Genomic DNA, 16074 nt, shown 5'->3' with positions numbered 1-16074 from the left:
CTGCGTCAGTTTGTAGGTGGGAAATGTTGCAAAGCTGGAAAAAAAAGCAGTCTTTTGTAATGGCAAAAATATTTGCTTGAAGCTTTGTTTTGGATTGTATTCGGTGCCAAAGTTGTGCAAGGTTTCTAATACTAGACCTGCCCCCTATCTCAGAACCTTGCCCAAGCTTCTGAAAAAGCTCTAGGGAAGTCGTGCTTTGATGTATTTGATGTGTCCTGTAGGGCGATGACGATCCACAAAAATAAATACTTTTTGACTCTTTGTCTCAAGACTGTATATCCATGCTCCCCGGCACCATGTTGAAGCATCAGCTCAGACTAAGTGCCCAAGCCCTTGAACCTATATCTTGACTGAGATGGAAGTGCTGCCAATTGAATAAACTGCCACTGCAATTGATAAGATCATGAGTACACCTCCAGTGTTTTTCATGTTCTGATTGAACCATGGCAAGGGAGTGTGAATATTGGTGTTTAATCTCTTTTAAAACTGTTAGAAGTTAAAATTAATATTAGCAACTTGAGGGTTTTTTGTTTAAACATAGAGTATTGATATTACAACTGCCTTCAGATGCTATCAAAACCAAAACTGGGAGGGAGCTGAACACTTATCACCAAGGAGTGTAATTAATCTAGAATTCTTTAGTGACCATGTTAACTTTAACTCTTCATGTAACTCCTTTGCACAGACGGGTGACCCCAGTACCCAATCCTTATCTATGGTGTACATTGTTTAAAATTGATTGCATATTAGTTGAAGAATCCCAACTTTCTTGATTCTTGCAGGTACTCAGATAGAGCTTCCAGCCGAGGGTGCCAGTGAAATACCTGTGATAGGAGCAGATGTAGGCGAGAAGGCAAAGAAACGGCAACGTCGAAAGAAAAGCAAGTTGGAGGATTCCTTTCCGGCATATCTGCAGGTACTGACATTCTGCTGTGCACACGGGTGATAGTGCAATTCTGATAACATTTGTCAGAGGAAAATGTCTTGATGAAGATCTTGTTTGCCAAGTTTGTAGCTAAATGATTTATTCCTGCAGAAATGATTAACATGTTTGGTCCCTCAATCCTTTGAGTGCCACATTAGCATTTCTGCATCAAAAGGAAACCAGGTTAACTGCTCTTCCTCATGAGAAAATACTGTTGAATGTTCTTTGTTTTCTAGATCATAATCGAATGTTTGCAGGTATTTGGATGAAAGTATGCAGGATGTAGGCACAAGGGCTGAAGGGGTTAAGTGTTCAGTGTTCACAGTATCGTTTGTTTCTATTGCTACTGATCTTTCTCCACAAACTGTCGATTTAGTTTTTCAAAGCTGCAAAGCAATTTGTATGTTTCAAGCATACTCTGTCATCTAGGCAGCCTATCTTAGCCAGACCATCAAGTGGAGGTGTGCAGGCACATGACAGACTTTCCTATTAATTGTTCATTTCTGTGGGGATGCACTTGACCTTTGACCAGCACTTCCTCATAATGCTATAGTTGTAACCAAGAACTTGCTGCTTGCATGATCTGTCCTCCCATTTTGTGGCATTGCACTGCAGTTTTTAAAAAGTGTTGTTTAAGTTAGAGTCGGGTGATTATGAGAATTGATTTTAAAATATTTGAGTGGTAGAGTATGCTTCCTACTGCTGCAGTTTATCTAAATGTGGTTTGGAGCTCTATTGGTATTCTGTGGGAGCAGAATTTATTTCAAGTGCTATATTTTGATGTTCACTTTCATATATACAAAAGCGCGTGCACAAAAATTTATCTCAAATGTGTTGACCATGTATTTAAAATGTGGGAACAGTTACCACTGTATTGTATAGTAGATATCTGAGAATAATTAGAAAGCTAACTGGTTTGGAGCCAGAGATTAGTTAAAATAGCTTACTATAATACATATCATTTTGATCTTATGTGGGAGCTTTAACCTATGGTGGGTAATATTTAGGCTGGAAGCAAATGTCTATTATCGTGCCTTGTGTGTCCATGATGCAAGATAATCACACGGGAAGATGACTACTTTCAGATTAATGAGACGTAGCCTGCAATTGTTCCTTGTCCAGTTAATTTTTTCCAGATCCTTTACTGCAGCTGAGGTTGCTGTGATTAGTATTGTAAATGCTCGAATACTCAGTCAAAATGTTAATTTCCAATTTCAGCTTTTACCCCGTGCCTTTTGAGGGGTCATTTTCACTTCAATTTTAAATCTGTGTGGTGATGTAATAGAGATAGTGAGCTTCAAGTGTGCATATCTGTCCAGTTTTGTGACTGTCGATCAATTTTCTTCATTATACTTGTCTTTTGGTTAAGTCTCTGTTTTTTCCTTATTGGTAATTAATGAAAGAAGACAATAACTAATCACATTTCATGAAACTTTTCTCCTTCCAAAAATTCTGACTTGTCATATTGTAGCAACAGATCTAACCAGTTGCATTGTCGCAAAAGGGGTGTTTGCCAGTCGCATTGCAGCAGAAGAGGCATTTGCCAGTCGCATTGCCGCAGAAAAGGCCTTTGCCAGTCGCATTGCAGCAGAAGGAGCATTTGCCAGTCGCAGCAGAGGGTGCCTGGTCGGTCGCGTTGCAGCAAAGGGGGCCCTGGCCAGTTGCGTTGCAGCCAAGGGGGCCCTGGCTGGTCGCGTTGCAGCCAAGGGGGCCCTGGCTGGTCGCGTTGCCGCAGAGGGGGCCCTGGCCCGTCGCGTTGCAGCAAAGCGGGGTTTAACTAATCACGTGCAAAAATAAAGGAACACTGCAAAAATGAGGCCAGCCACATCACGGCAAAGAAATTTGAGTTGTCTTGACACTCAGACTCCAACGCTTTTTTATCTAAGTGCTATTTTAAATGTTGCAAATTCTGAAGCGAGTGGGGATTACTTTATGCTCTTGGAATAAAATGGCAAATTACTCTACAAACTTTTTGAAAACAAGGCGCAAATTTTATATTACACTTTGGGGTCAAAGCAGAGGGTGGTTGTTTTACATCCGTTTGGAAGAGTGCTCTTTTAAGTGGTAGCATTTGAATATTGTGCTTAAATACAGTACTTGCAAAGCTGTCTACCACAGCCCCATCACCGTAGTCTGTTAGCTATGAATAGTAGAAATGTTTTAATTATGCCAGCAATTGTTTTACATTTGTCCCAACATTTGCATGACCTTTTGTTCATTATTGACTCATTTCATAATTGACTGTACCCTGTGTAATTTTCAAAACTTCCTCTTTCTCTTTCCCCGCAATCAGAGGCTCTTCCTACTATACGAGTCAACATAGTTGTTACCTTATCATGTGTCAAATATCTTGAAGCACTTCACATATAATGAATAACTGAAATATAGTTACCATTGTGTTGCCAAATGTAGCTGCTCTTTTCTATGCAGCAAGATCCCACAAACAGCATTGAAAGAATTTGTTGTGGCTTACTTGACAAATGAGAGATATTTTTGTGTTTAATGAGTATTTGCGTTATAATTAGTGCTTCATTTAGGAGCTGTTTGCAGACATATCTTCTGACTGTTGGTGACTTTTGTATCGTGTTGCTTGTTATAGCATCTCAACAACTTCACAAATTTGTATTGAAATTTTACAGTCTGGAAAATTTTCATTGTTTATATACAGGGTTATACCTAGTGGTGATTATAAGTGGTGTTCATTTCACCAACATTACTGGGTTTGATCATAGGATTGTGCAAAGCACTTTTTTCTATTTTAAACTGGTCAAGTCGCACAAAAAAACAAACTTGAGGCTTCGTGTTGCAGCAGCAATAACTTTAACCATCAGTTTACATCTGGGATATATGAAATTAGCCAGGTTGTAATGGAGTTGGATTCCACGCCCATCCCTCTGTTTAGACAATGGGCCAGATAAGTTGTTGGCTAAAGCTGCTGTTAAGCTGTAATTCAAAACAAGAATCCTCTTTTAATGTTTTTTCCACCTTTTCAACTAAAAAGTGAAAGGATATAATTAAATTTCTATCTACAGTGTTTGTGGGCATGGTTGAATTCCAATACTTAATGGGCAGGGGGATAGCAGTTCTGCTAATCTCCTGGTTTAGCATGCTATTTTGCCTTCCGTTTTTAAAATGGCTGTAGAGGTTCTTGAAGAAACTCTCCAGACATCTTATTTGGAGGAATTCAAATGGAAGTGTTCATATGAATGAAGAAGAAGCAACAAAGAATGGATGAGATGAGGGCAAAGAGGTTGGGACCAGGAAATAAGGTAGGTTAGAGAATGGTGGTTTCACCTCTGGAACCTCCATCTCGAACTAGATTGATGAAGCTGTTTACTCTGCTGGTGTAAAAGACTATATATTTCGCTTGGTCAGTCGTTGTAAAAATATTTCAGATGGAAAATCAGGAAAGTCCTCTAAACCGGATGTGGGTACCTGTTTTCTTTTGGGTATTGCCCATTGATGACACTGAAGCTAATTTAATGTCAGTTCTATTGTAGGAAAGCAGGGCACATCAATTTTGTTATGAATTCAACCTCCACATACAGATTTTCGCCAAAACCAGAAAACCACTGGGACAGAATACGTATCGGTACAACTATACCATGGTGGGAGCGAAGGGGGTGTGTGGAAGAGGTGGTGTTAAAAGTTGAAGCTTTGTTCTGGAAGTATTTCTCAGTTTGTATTTATTGTTGGTTGCAGGACAGCTTTTTTTAACTTGTAAAACATTAGCTAGAATTTTTTTTTAGTTAAAGCTCTGTGGTTTTTGCATGTCCTGGTTGTGACTACTTATTTTTGAGAAGGCTCTGTGCAGTTTTATCGCATGGTGCTTGTGGGAGAATGCATTAGTGTCACTATATGTTAATTTTATGACTTCTTGTAACTTTTTATTTTTAAGTAGAGCTTTTACTTTTTGTGAATTCCAAATTTTGCAAAGCCAGCATTTGCTTTTAGTCTTGGAACATGATTTTCTAAAATTTGTCATATTTTGTCAGTCAGGGTCTGTGTCATCTGGTTCATCCTTGAATTCAGCCCTGTTCTTTTTCTCTCTCACTCTCTCTCCGCACATCTTAGTTGCCTTTGATCCTTCCCTGTGCAGAAACACTCAAAATTGCCTTCACTGTCTGCTCAACAGCAAACTTAATTATGAGAGTACATTTCACTGGAAGGAAATTCTTTCAAGCCCTGTGGCTTTCCATGAAACGTGGCAGAGAGAGACCTTGAGTTCCAGCTTGTCTCAGCACAGCTCCAGGTTGAATAATCAAACATAAAGTTCAGCATAAATGCAGTTGAGCTGTGTTCCATGTCGTAACGTGAAGCTGGGCCTATATGTGTTGTGTATCCACCAAGGTATTCTCTTGGCCTGAAACTATAGAAATTCTCAATGTTGGAGTTTTCCAGGTTCTCAAATGTCTAATGATTGTAGAGTTCAAGTCACTAAACTATTAATGTATCAATTGATGCAATTGCATCTGGAGGGAAATTGAAATGCATATGCAGCACACAGCTCGGACTAATCCTAACCACCAACACCGACGACAGCTGACAGCATGACAATAAATCTAACATTGGTCATTAAGCTAGTGCTAAATAGACTCCACATTAGACATGTTTAGTTTTCTGCTGGTGCTGGCAATGCTAAAATTGGCTGATTAGAACTTGTATCAATGTTCTGCCTTCAAAAGTAAATCTTTAAAAAAATGTAGCTCCTTCAGAAATGTTCCTAAGTACCCTTCCCCCAATGGCACACTGATGAGCTGAGTCATGCAGGCCAGGAAGGTTCCAGGTTTGTGTTGAGTAGGATCTTGGTCAAGGTGTCATTTGTGGTGCTGTGTTTGGCCTAAGCACCTGCTGGTTTATGGAGAAGCAATTTGTACAAGATTCCTACTCCTGGCAGCACAGATCCTGGATGGCAATCATTATGTTAAGATAAGCTGGGGCCCTCCTGTCCTTCATAGTCATTGAGCATGGGAGCATTCACTATTTTGGTCTGTAGGTGAAGAATGGCAACTTGGACAAGGTACAGGAGACTGACTGCCACCCATGGAACTGTACCAGAGCAAGCCAGTCATACCTTCAGGACAGGAGGCAAAAAAAAAATCTTAAAGGGTACTTTAGTTCCGCTTCTTAGTCTTGCATTAGGCAAAATTTTTACAGTTCTGGGCCACAGCCTTGGGTGTTTTGGGGACATTACCAGGTGTTGCTGGTACAGAGCCCAGTTGGCAAAACTTCCAAAGCAGTTTTAGCTGCAGAAGAGGCTGCAAGCCTTGATTAACTCCTGTTAACAAAAGTTCCTGAATTATGTGAATGCAATGCTATTTTAATATAAAATATTTTCAGGGATATGGGGGAAAACTACGTCCCTGTGATAGATTAAACGTGGCTAATACGGTCATAAAGTCAGATAGGATGATGCTAGATGCTTCTGTTCAGTATCACGTTGGTCAGCTGGGTCACAATAATTCCTGATGGTGTGTATTTTGAGTTGATCAGCCCAGAGTCGTCCTTCTGGAAGTTTTAGTTCCTGGTGGTGGTTGAATGGTGAAGATGACTCGAAACAACAACATCTGAGCAGAGTCAAGTAGCAGAATGGTTAGTTGGCCAATGTTGCAGGTAATAGATCTGTATTTATAGTGCATTGTCAATTGATGTGGAGTAGGCAATTGTTTGTTTATGGCTGATAGATTTCAACTGTAGTAACCAACCAAAGACCAGTTTCATTGCTGCATTGCAATGTTGATGCTACAGCAGCACAAAAAATATGAAACTTTCATCCGGCTATCAGTTCTGTTCTACTGTAGGTGTTGTTGAAGGCTGCACATGACTCCTGCAGCAAGAGTAGTCCTTCAGTTTACTTCCGTGGTAATATTGCAGTAATGGATGTAGATACCAAGGTAGAGGAATTGTTCAAACTAATTGGTATTACTTCTGACTTGCAGATAGGCAGTTGTTCATTGGACCAAATGGGTTTTCATTACAAATTTGACAGTTTCTTTGGCTGTTTGGAGGTTTCTGAAGCATGTTCATTTTAATTAAAAATTACCAGCACAGCACAGTTAAAGGTTTTGCTGATCTGAATTTGAGCCGTTAATCTAGTTATGATTGCCATCAGAATTTTGTGTTTAACTTTTGAATTCTAAGCCACAAAACATCCTTGACAAACAGCTGATTTAGTACTAAACACAATGTTCAGTTAATTTCCAACATAAATATACTCAGCACTGTCACTATACAACAATTAAAATGTATATAAATCTTTTGCTGCCACACTCAGGTCAGTCAGTCAGCAGCAGCTGCCACAAAGCCTTGTGGTTGACAAAAGTAGTGGCGTTTTTGCGATTAACAGAGGATATGTAAAACGGCCTGTTGAATCCTGCACTTGACGTGGTAATAGTCTCATGGAAAAAAATCAATGGTAGAGTTCCCTGGCATGAAGCCAAACTGTTGGTGCCTTTGAGATGAGAGGTATTGTATGCTTCTGCTGACCAGTACTAATGCAAAACCTTTGCAGAAGTCGATGGCAAAATCCCATAATATATGGAGCACATGAAGTGGCATCCTTCTTTAAAAAGAAATAAATATTGTTTGCAGCCAGTGAGGAAATTTGCTTTCTGCCACAAAACGTTGACTAAATATTGTAGTAAACCATTTGCTGACCATTGAGTTTATTCATATCCTGGGTAAGATTGCAGCAGTGTGGGCTGTTCACATTTTCTGCTGGCAAATTGCTTGCATAACTTTAGTCTGAATGTGAATTTAATTGGATTTTCAGCTACACTTGGTGTAAGTTTTTCAGGAAAGTTGAGATTAACGATGAAAGCTAGTTGAATTGAAAACTGGCTTGACACTAGGAGGAAGAAATTGGTAATTAAAGGAAGTTCTGGACAGAAGGCATTGATTAGTGTTCCAGAAAAAAATTACACAAAGTTGATAGATGGGAAAAGCATCTTTATGCCCGAGGAAACTTTCAGAATGAGAACTATTAACAATGAACAAAGATTAAAATGTTTCTACAAGCAAGTTGCACAAGTACATGTTGCAGCTACTTGAACTCCTCCTGTTTCCTTGTTAGATCATTGACAAGTGCTAAGTGGACAGTTAAACTGTTGCAGCTATCTTCCATTAATGCCCTATAAAAGAATATGGATTGCCACTCTAGTATGTTACCGTCCAGGTAAAGGTTAAATTGTTAGACATTCTCCTCTAAGGAAGTGACCTGTACTGCAAACAGGCAGTAACTAAGTACCACCAGCAAAGTTTAAAGGTGATGCTTGTGGCACCAGCACATCCTGATATGCCCAGACATTGAAGGGCTTCTGTTTGTGGCAGAGGAGCCCCTGTTCCCCCTACCTGCTACCATTAATTACCTCCATGTTGTAGTGGTACATTGAACTTCTTATTTTGCCCTGTAACTAGAGAAGTCATAAGACCAAGTCTGAAATTTGAACCTAAAAATAACATTTTTCTCAGGATCTGCAATGAATAGCTGGGAGTTACTCGGGAATGTTGCAGCTCATTCCACCTGTGCTAGTATGCAGTGGGGTTTTTTTCTGAAATTTTAATTTTCTCTTGCTTTGAAGGGAACTATTGCTTCATTTATGATCACAGCTGTAACACTCGACGTAAAGAGAACCAAATACCACCATCATTCTACCATGCTTTATTCAGTAATAAAACATTAATTAAACCCATTAAAACAGCAAAATAAAAACTCAATGCTGGAAATATTCAGCAGGCCCAGCAGCACCTGTGGAGAGAGAATCAGTGTTAACGTTTCAGGTCTGTGACCTTTCAGTGGAACTGGGAAAAGTTGGAAATGTAATAGATTTTGAGCAAGTGAAAAGGAGTAGGTGGAAAAAAAATCAAAAAGGAAGGTCTGTGTTAGGGTGCTAAGCAGGAGAAATTAAATGACAGAATGTTTTATGGTGCAAGATCAAAAGGGAATGGTGATGGAACAAGCATAGAAACGAAATGTGAATGGTAGAATCCTGAATGACTGCAGCCCAAAAGAAAAGGAAATAAAAGGGAAATGAGAGGGGAAAAGAAAGCAACACATTAAAACAGTATCTAGCAAACAGGCTTTGAAGAAGAGTCATATGGACTTGAAACGTTAACTCTATTTCTCTCTTCACAGATGCTGCTGCACCCGCTGAGTTTTTCCAGCATTTTTTGTTTTTATTTCTAGCGAGCACAATGTGCCACTGTGTTGTCTGTTAACGGGAATAGCATGAACTCATTTTCCTAGTGGTGTGATGACATGAACTAGGAAGTAGTTTGTCACTAAAGATGCTGCGGCGATTAGTACACATGCTTTTATGAATTCTTGATCAGACAGCTTAAGGTGATGAGTGCTCTGGCACTGCTGTGTTCTAAGCTGGTATTGATGTTCAGTCTTCAAGAATGTCAACTCTTGTTTGCAATGCAACTTTTATTCATTTGTCTGTGGAGTTTGAACAATGAGGAAGAATGTTACATTACCTTCCCTTTGGTTTGGTGTTCCTCATCCTATTGTACTTCAGCCTCCATATACAAAGCTTCCTCCATCTAATAGAGTGCAAACTTGGAACTTCATTTTAAGTCTTGTATTTAACTTTCTGATTATCAACTCTCTAAATCTGCTGCAACCTTCTTTCAAGCGAACTGAGATATGCTTCCAGAATGAGGCCTATATATGCAGTGGAGTGGGGAAAGGTCACGTGACTCTCATGGCCTTGTGTGGTGCCAAACTTTTAAAAGGTACACAGTCCTGGTATTTTTACCACCTCATTTCAACGAGGACTTATTTGTATGTGGATTTTGAACTACCTTCAAAAAATGAGGATGATGGTACCTAAGGTAGGTGATTTACATTTGTTGTGCTATGTCCCACTCTGCTTTTAAAAATGAAGATTTTAATGTTAGACATAATGAAAAGTAATTTTATAATTGTGCACACTTAGAAATTTTACTTTCCGGTATTATTTGTAGGTTAGCAGAGATTTTTTTCTTAACCTTCCATATCTGACAGGAAGCGTTCTTTGGAAAATCACTGCTGGACAGCAGTCGGAAAGTTTGCCTCAGCTCAGAGGGTTTCTCTGACAATGAAAGCGCTGAGTTTCCACAAGCCACGCCTCAAGCGGACTCGGCACCTCAGCAGAAGGATTTAACTGATGAAAAACGTGATGGAACCCAGGAAAGGGGTGAGAGACTTAACAACGGTATTGATTCTTCTGTATATCTTACATTTCTGGGCCTTATTTTGAAAGAGCAAATCTGACCACTGTAGCAAAATCCTATAAATCTGAACTTATATTTTTGTTTTCCGTTCCAAGTATCTTGGAAATAACTGCAATTTTTTGAAATAACTAATTGTAGTAGTCAAGTGAAAAGCACTTTGAATAGTCCAGGGTAAAACCGTATAGTGGCTTCATTCTTGAATATTCATGGAGAAAATGCTTCCTGTCCTCAAAATGAATGCAGGGGTAGGAATACTGTATTAGCATGTGGGTAGCCCATTAGAGCCAGCATAAAAACAGAGAAAAGAGAAAATGGACCAGTAAGTGGAGTCACATTTGACATACAGGAAGATTGTGGTTGTTGAAGAACAATCGGCGCTGTCCCTGGGGCACTTTCTGCTGGTGTTCCTTAGGGAAGTGTCTTTGGCCCAAACATCTTCAATGTATTGGCTACAGGATGCACCACTGCAGCTTGCCTCACCCTCCTGTGACCTCTACCATTGAGAAGGCTTAGAGCAGCAATGATGTGAGAACACCACCATTTCCAAATTCCTCTCCCAAGTTGCACACTACCCTGGCTCTGACAAATATCACTGTTCTTTCATTATTGCTAGGTCAACGTTCTAGCATTCCCTACCTAAAACTGTTGTGGGAGCACCATCACCACAAGGACTTTAGCAGTCTAAGGAGAAAGCCCACCAGCAAAAGCTCAGAACAGATAAAGATAAGCAGGCAATGAATGCAGAGCAGCTAGTGCTGTCCACAACCCATGAGTAAATATTTAAAAATCTATATTGGACTTAGGAACAGGAGTAAGCCATTTGGCCCTTTGAGCCTGCTCCATCATTTGATAAGACCATGGCTGATCTGTTTGTGGTCTCCATTCCACTTTCTTGTCTGCGCCACATAGCCCTTGCCTCTCTCGTATCAAAAATCTGTCTAACTCGGCCTTGAATAAATTCAGTGACCCAGCCTTCACTACTTTCTGGGGAAGAGAATTCCACATACTAATGACCCTCAGAGAAAAAATTTCTCCTCATCTCAGTCTTAAATGTAGACTTCTTATTCTTAAACTTTGTCTGCTGGTTCTAGTCTCTCCCCGCAGGAGGAAATATCCTCCCAGTATCTACCCTATCAAGTCCCCTCAGATTCTTGTTTGTTTCAATAAGATCACCTCTCATTCTTCTAAACTCCAGTGGGCAGTTTAAAACTAAACTGAACTAAACTTTAAAACTAAACTCCAATCTGTTCAACTTTTCTTCATAGAATAAGCCCTTCATCCCAGGAATGAGTCAAGTGAACCTTCTTGGAACTGTTCCTAGCACAATTCCATCCTTTTTAAAACGAGGAAACCAGAACTGTGCACAGTACTCCAGATGTGGTCTCATCAAGGCCCTCTACAGCTGCAGTAAAACTTCCCTAATTTTAAATTCCATTCCCCTTACAATAAATGCTAACATTCCATTTGCCTTCCTAATCACTTGCTGTACCTGCATTCTAATGTTTTGTGATTCACCACCTTCTCAGAGCAATTAAGAATGGGCAATAAATGCTGGCCTAGCTAGCGACACCCACATCTTGTAAATGAATTTTTAAAAATGTATGAGGACACCCAAATCACTCTGTACAACTGACTTCTGCAATCTCTCTCCATTTCTGTTGTTCCTGCCAAAGTGGACAAGTTCACATTTTCCCATGTCACACTCCATCTGCCAAGTTTTTTGCCCACTCACTTAACCTATCCCCTTTGTAGACGATCTACCTGCACTCGACAACTTACTTTCCTTAACAAAAACAGAATTACCTGGAAAAACTCAGCAGGTCTGGCAGCATCGGTGGAGAAGAAATCAGTCAACGTTTCGAGTCTTCATGACCCTTCGGCAGAAGTTCTGCCGAAGGGTCATGAAGACTCGAAACGTTGACTGATTTCTTCTCCACCGATGCTGCCAGACCTGCTGAGTTTTTCCAGGTAATTCTGTTTTTGTTTTGGATTTCCAGCATCCGCAGTAGCTTTTAGCTTTTTGTTTTTAACTTACTTTCCTTACTTTCTTACTTATCTTGGTGTCATTGGCAAATTTAGCTATCATACATTTGGTCCCTTCATCCAAGTCATTGATATAGATTGTAAATAGTTGAGGCCCCAGCATTGATCCCTGTGGCACTCCACTAGTTGCAGCCTGCCAGCCTGAAAAAGACCCCTTTATCTATCTGTTAGCTAACCAATTCTTTATCCATGCTGGTTATGTTACCTCCTACACCACAAGACTTATTTTCTGTAGTAACCTTTGATTTGGCATCTTATCAAATGTCTTTTGGAAACCCAAGTACATCACATAAAGGTTTCCCTTTATCCACCTTGCTGGTTACTTCTTCAAAGAACTGTAATAAATTAGTTAAACACGATTTCCCTTTCACAAAACCATGCTGACTCTGCTTGATCCCATTATGATTTTCTAAGTATCCTGCTATAATCTCCTTAATAATGGATTCTAGCAATTTCCCTGTGACAGATGTTAGACTAATTGGCCTATAGTTTCCTGCTTTCTTTGAATAAAGATGTTACATTTGCTATTTTCCAATCCCTTGGGACCCTTCCATAAGCTGTAAGGAATTTTGGAAGATTATAACCAATTACTTTACTATCTCTGCAGCCACCTCTTTTAAGACCCTCAAATGCAGAGCATTGGGTTCTGGGGACTTGTCAGCCTTTAGGTCTAATAGTTCTCCCAGTCTAAATATTTAAATGTAATAAAATCTAAAATAAGGTCCAAATCTAAATAATTTGGACATCTCTTCTAAAGAGGTCCAAGACAGGCCGATAGGACGCAAAACTAAGAAACCCCTATCGATTACTGGCATATACCTGAGGCAGAAAAGTGAGATTAGAGATGAAATTTGCAAAGTGCTGTTATCATGAGGGAGGCTATAGAAACCAGAAACATAGGCCAGAATTTTTCTGTCGGCGAGTTGGGGGCGGGGCCTGCTCGCTGACGCGGGATGACGTCGGGGGGAACACCCAACATCATTCTGCCCCATTTAAATATTCAGGAAGGCGGGTGGACAGCAAAATCAGCCTTAAGGCTGGCGGGCAGGCCAAGAACCCCGGCGGGCAGTAGAAAAAACATGAAACCTCGTCCACTGGCGGGATGAGGTTTCATGTCCATTTCAAAAATCTTTAATAAACTTTGTCATATTTATTAACATGTCCCATCTCGTGTGACATTGTCACATGAGGGGGATATGTTAATTTTTTTATTTTTCTATTTTTGAGGTTTTTTAAACTATCACCACTTAGTCTCAGGGAGCAGTGCGCTCTTTCGCATGCATGCATGAAAGAGCACACTTTGACAGTTGGGGAATCTCCCCCCCCCCCCTTGCACAGGAAGCACATAGCATTTCCCGGCGGGCCGCTAGCCGCCGAGCCAGTGGGGCCCGCCTGCTCATCGAGGGCTAAATTCTGCCCATAGAAACTAGGAGCAGGAGTAGGCTACTCGGCCCTTCAAGCCTGCTCTGCCATTCATTATGATCATGGCTAATCATTCAACTCAATAGCCTGCTCCCGCTATAATATGAGTAAAAGGAAGATATCACTAAATTGGATATGTGCTGATGTTGTACCTATTCTTGACAAAAGAAAAAGGTGATGGAACAAACCCGGATCCTATAAACCTATTAGTCTTGCACCAATAACTGGCAGAATAAAGTTCCAAATATTAGGCAGTGAGTATCCCAGAAAACTTCGAGGTGGCAAAGTAACTGGTGTAAGGAGAGGGAATTGCTGGTACCTGTTAGAGGATTGATTTAGGATTTTTGTGTGCTGCAGTGATCAGTGCTAAGACCACTCATGTTTCTAATCTACATAGATCTTCTGAATCCAGGAAAACAATGCTAATTGGTCAGATTTGCAGGCTTTCTGAAAGATACCAGTGAAATGATGTCAATGAAGTAACATAAAATAAGCCAATGAATTATTTAGTATCTGTTGAACTGATGTTATTTTTCCTGTTGACTGCTACCGAGGATTAATTTTTCTGTATTGATAACTATTTCCAATTAATTCTGACAGCTCCTGATGCAAAGACAATCCAAGCCCCCCCTGAACATAATGGAGATTCAGTTCCAGATGAACCACCTAAAACTGAAGAAGCTCAACCAGATGGAATGGGTAAGTAGGGAGGAGGAGAAAATATGTGATTGTCATAAATTTTGTTTTTTCGTAGATGCCTAAACAAAATGCGCTGTTACAACTGTGTTCCCTCCATCCTTCAGTTTCACCCAGGGTGTAGCACCCTGAATTAAATCCAGAAGCTGGTTGCGATCTAATAGGAATTCAGGATTCATAGAGAGAATAAGTGCACTATGCAAAGGCTATTGATTTAAATTCCAAATTAAATTAAATGGGTAGATGGGAATGTGGAATTAGTAATACAAACAAATCAGCCATGATCCTATTGCATGGCGGAGCAGGCTCGGTGGACTGAATGGTCCACTTCTCCTATTTTGTATGTTTGTATGTATGTTCGTATAAACAATTTTGATTACAAAGTCCAGTGCGCTGTTGCACTATTACAGTGTTCCATGCAATGGTGGGGCAAGGTGTCCAGCCAGAATGTGGAGTGCTTGCTGATATGGGAAGAAAGGTTGTAGCACAACTACCAGAAATATATTTCTACAGGTCTTAGTCCTTATATTTCTCATGGTTGGGCATTGAATGAATTTGGCAATGGTTTTCAACAGGGCAACCGTCTTGTGTTTAGGCATAGTATGCAGTACAGAAAAATCTAAAAGAACAGGCATCTTTTTTAATGTAATTAAAAGCAGTATGCCTAGCACCCATTTCCTTTTGGTCACAAAAGTGCAAACTGCAAAGTACTGTATCCTTTTTTCAAAAAGAAGTACAAAGAACCAAAAGCAGTTTCTGACATGTACAGGTTTCTCCAGCAATTAAAAATAGCTTAACTGACGGGGGCCTGACTGACCTTGCCAATCATATAACCTGCAGCCTGACGAGCAATTAAACTTTAAGCTAACCAGTGTTTACTTCATGTTCAGATTTTGTAGCTTTAAAGGAACGCAACTTCAAATAACATGTGAATTACGTGGCGTGATGCTGCTTTTATAAAACATTGTAAGATCTAGTTGAATAAGCAGTGGAAATTTAGGTGATGTACTGTAGTGAGCTGCGCTATTTAATCTAGTTATACTTTTGCAGTATCCCTGTGCACACTTGGAGGTCAAGACACCTTGGCTCTGCCAACCTGTGCCTAAACTTTCTGAATTTGGGTAAGTGGGACGTATCCCTGCAGGAAGTGTGTATAATTCACATTGGACAAACAGAAGCCCTCCAGGTGGGTACAGAGTTTCAGCAGCCTGATTTGAGTGAGGTTTTTGTGGATCTTAGACACCTGCTGACCAAAAACAAGTTTCTGTAGTCTCAATCCTGTTCCTGGTGGGCCTAGTTCACAAGAAGTCTCAAATAATCGTGACAGACCCGATGTAGAAGATTCCCTGGCTTTGAAGATTCCCTGGCTTTGATCTTCCATGAAGCGAAGCTCATGGATGACCCTAAACTGCATTCACACATACTACAGCAGATGCGGATACTTAATGCACACATTGAAAATTAAAAGCTCCCCAGTGTGCTACTGGTCAGCCAGAATAGACCATGGAACATATAATGACTCTGCCTGAATCACAAATATGAAGGAGGCATCACAGCAATCCACTCTTCTACTGATGCAATTGTCTGGTTTAACCATCTGGATGTAAAATTATAGTTATTGCTGTACATGTACATCCATAAGAAGCTATCCCGAATTTAGCATTTATTGGCAGTGTCACTCAGACAGGCTGATGGATGATTGGTGTGGAGGGGGCGGTGGAGTGCCCAGTTGATGCAGTCATGTGAAGTTAGGGCTGAGGCACAATATTGGA

General features: G+C 40.3%; 1 protein-coding gene across 13 annotated transcripts in view; it reads left to right on the top strand.

Annotated features, from left to right (window-relative positions):
• The window catches only part of kmt2d (lysine (K)-specific methyltransferase 2D), a 235081-nt gene that overhangs the window by 95808 nt on the left and 123199 nt on the right, over window positions 1–16074 (top strand). For all 13 annotated transcript variants that reach the window (XM_078534392.1, XM_078534393.1, XM_078534388.1 and 10 more), the window contains 3 exons: window positions 783–916; window positions 9933–10104; window positions 14207–14305. In XM_078534392.1, coding sequence (XP_078390518.1) covers window positions 783–916; window positions 9933–10104; window positions 14207–14305 — 405 coding nt within the window. The remainder of the gene's footprint in view (window positions 1–782; window positions 917–9932; window positions 10105–14206; window positions 14306–16074) is intronic.

The sequence above is a fragment of the Cetorhinus maximus genome, chromosome X, assembly GCF_964194155.1.
Source record: "Cetorhinus maximus chromosome X, sCetMax3.hap1.1, whole genome shotgun sequence".
Taxonomy (NCBI): Eukaryota; Metazoa; Chordata; class Chondrichthyes; order Lamniformes; family Cetorhinidae; genus Cetorhinus; species Cetorhinus maximus.
Note: the sequence above shows the minus strand (reverse complement) of the source record. Positions and strands in the feature narration are given on the sequence as shown.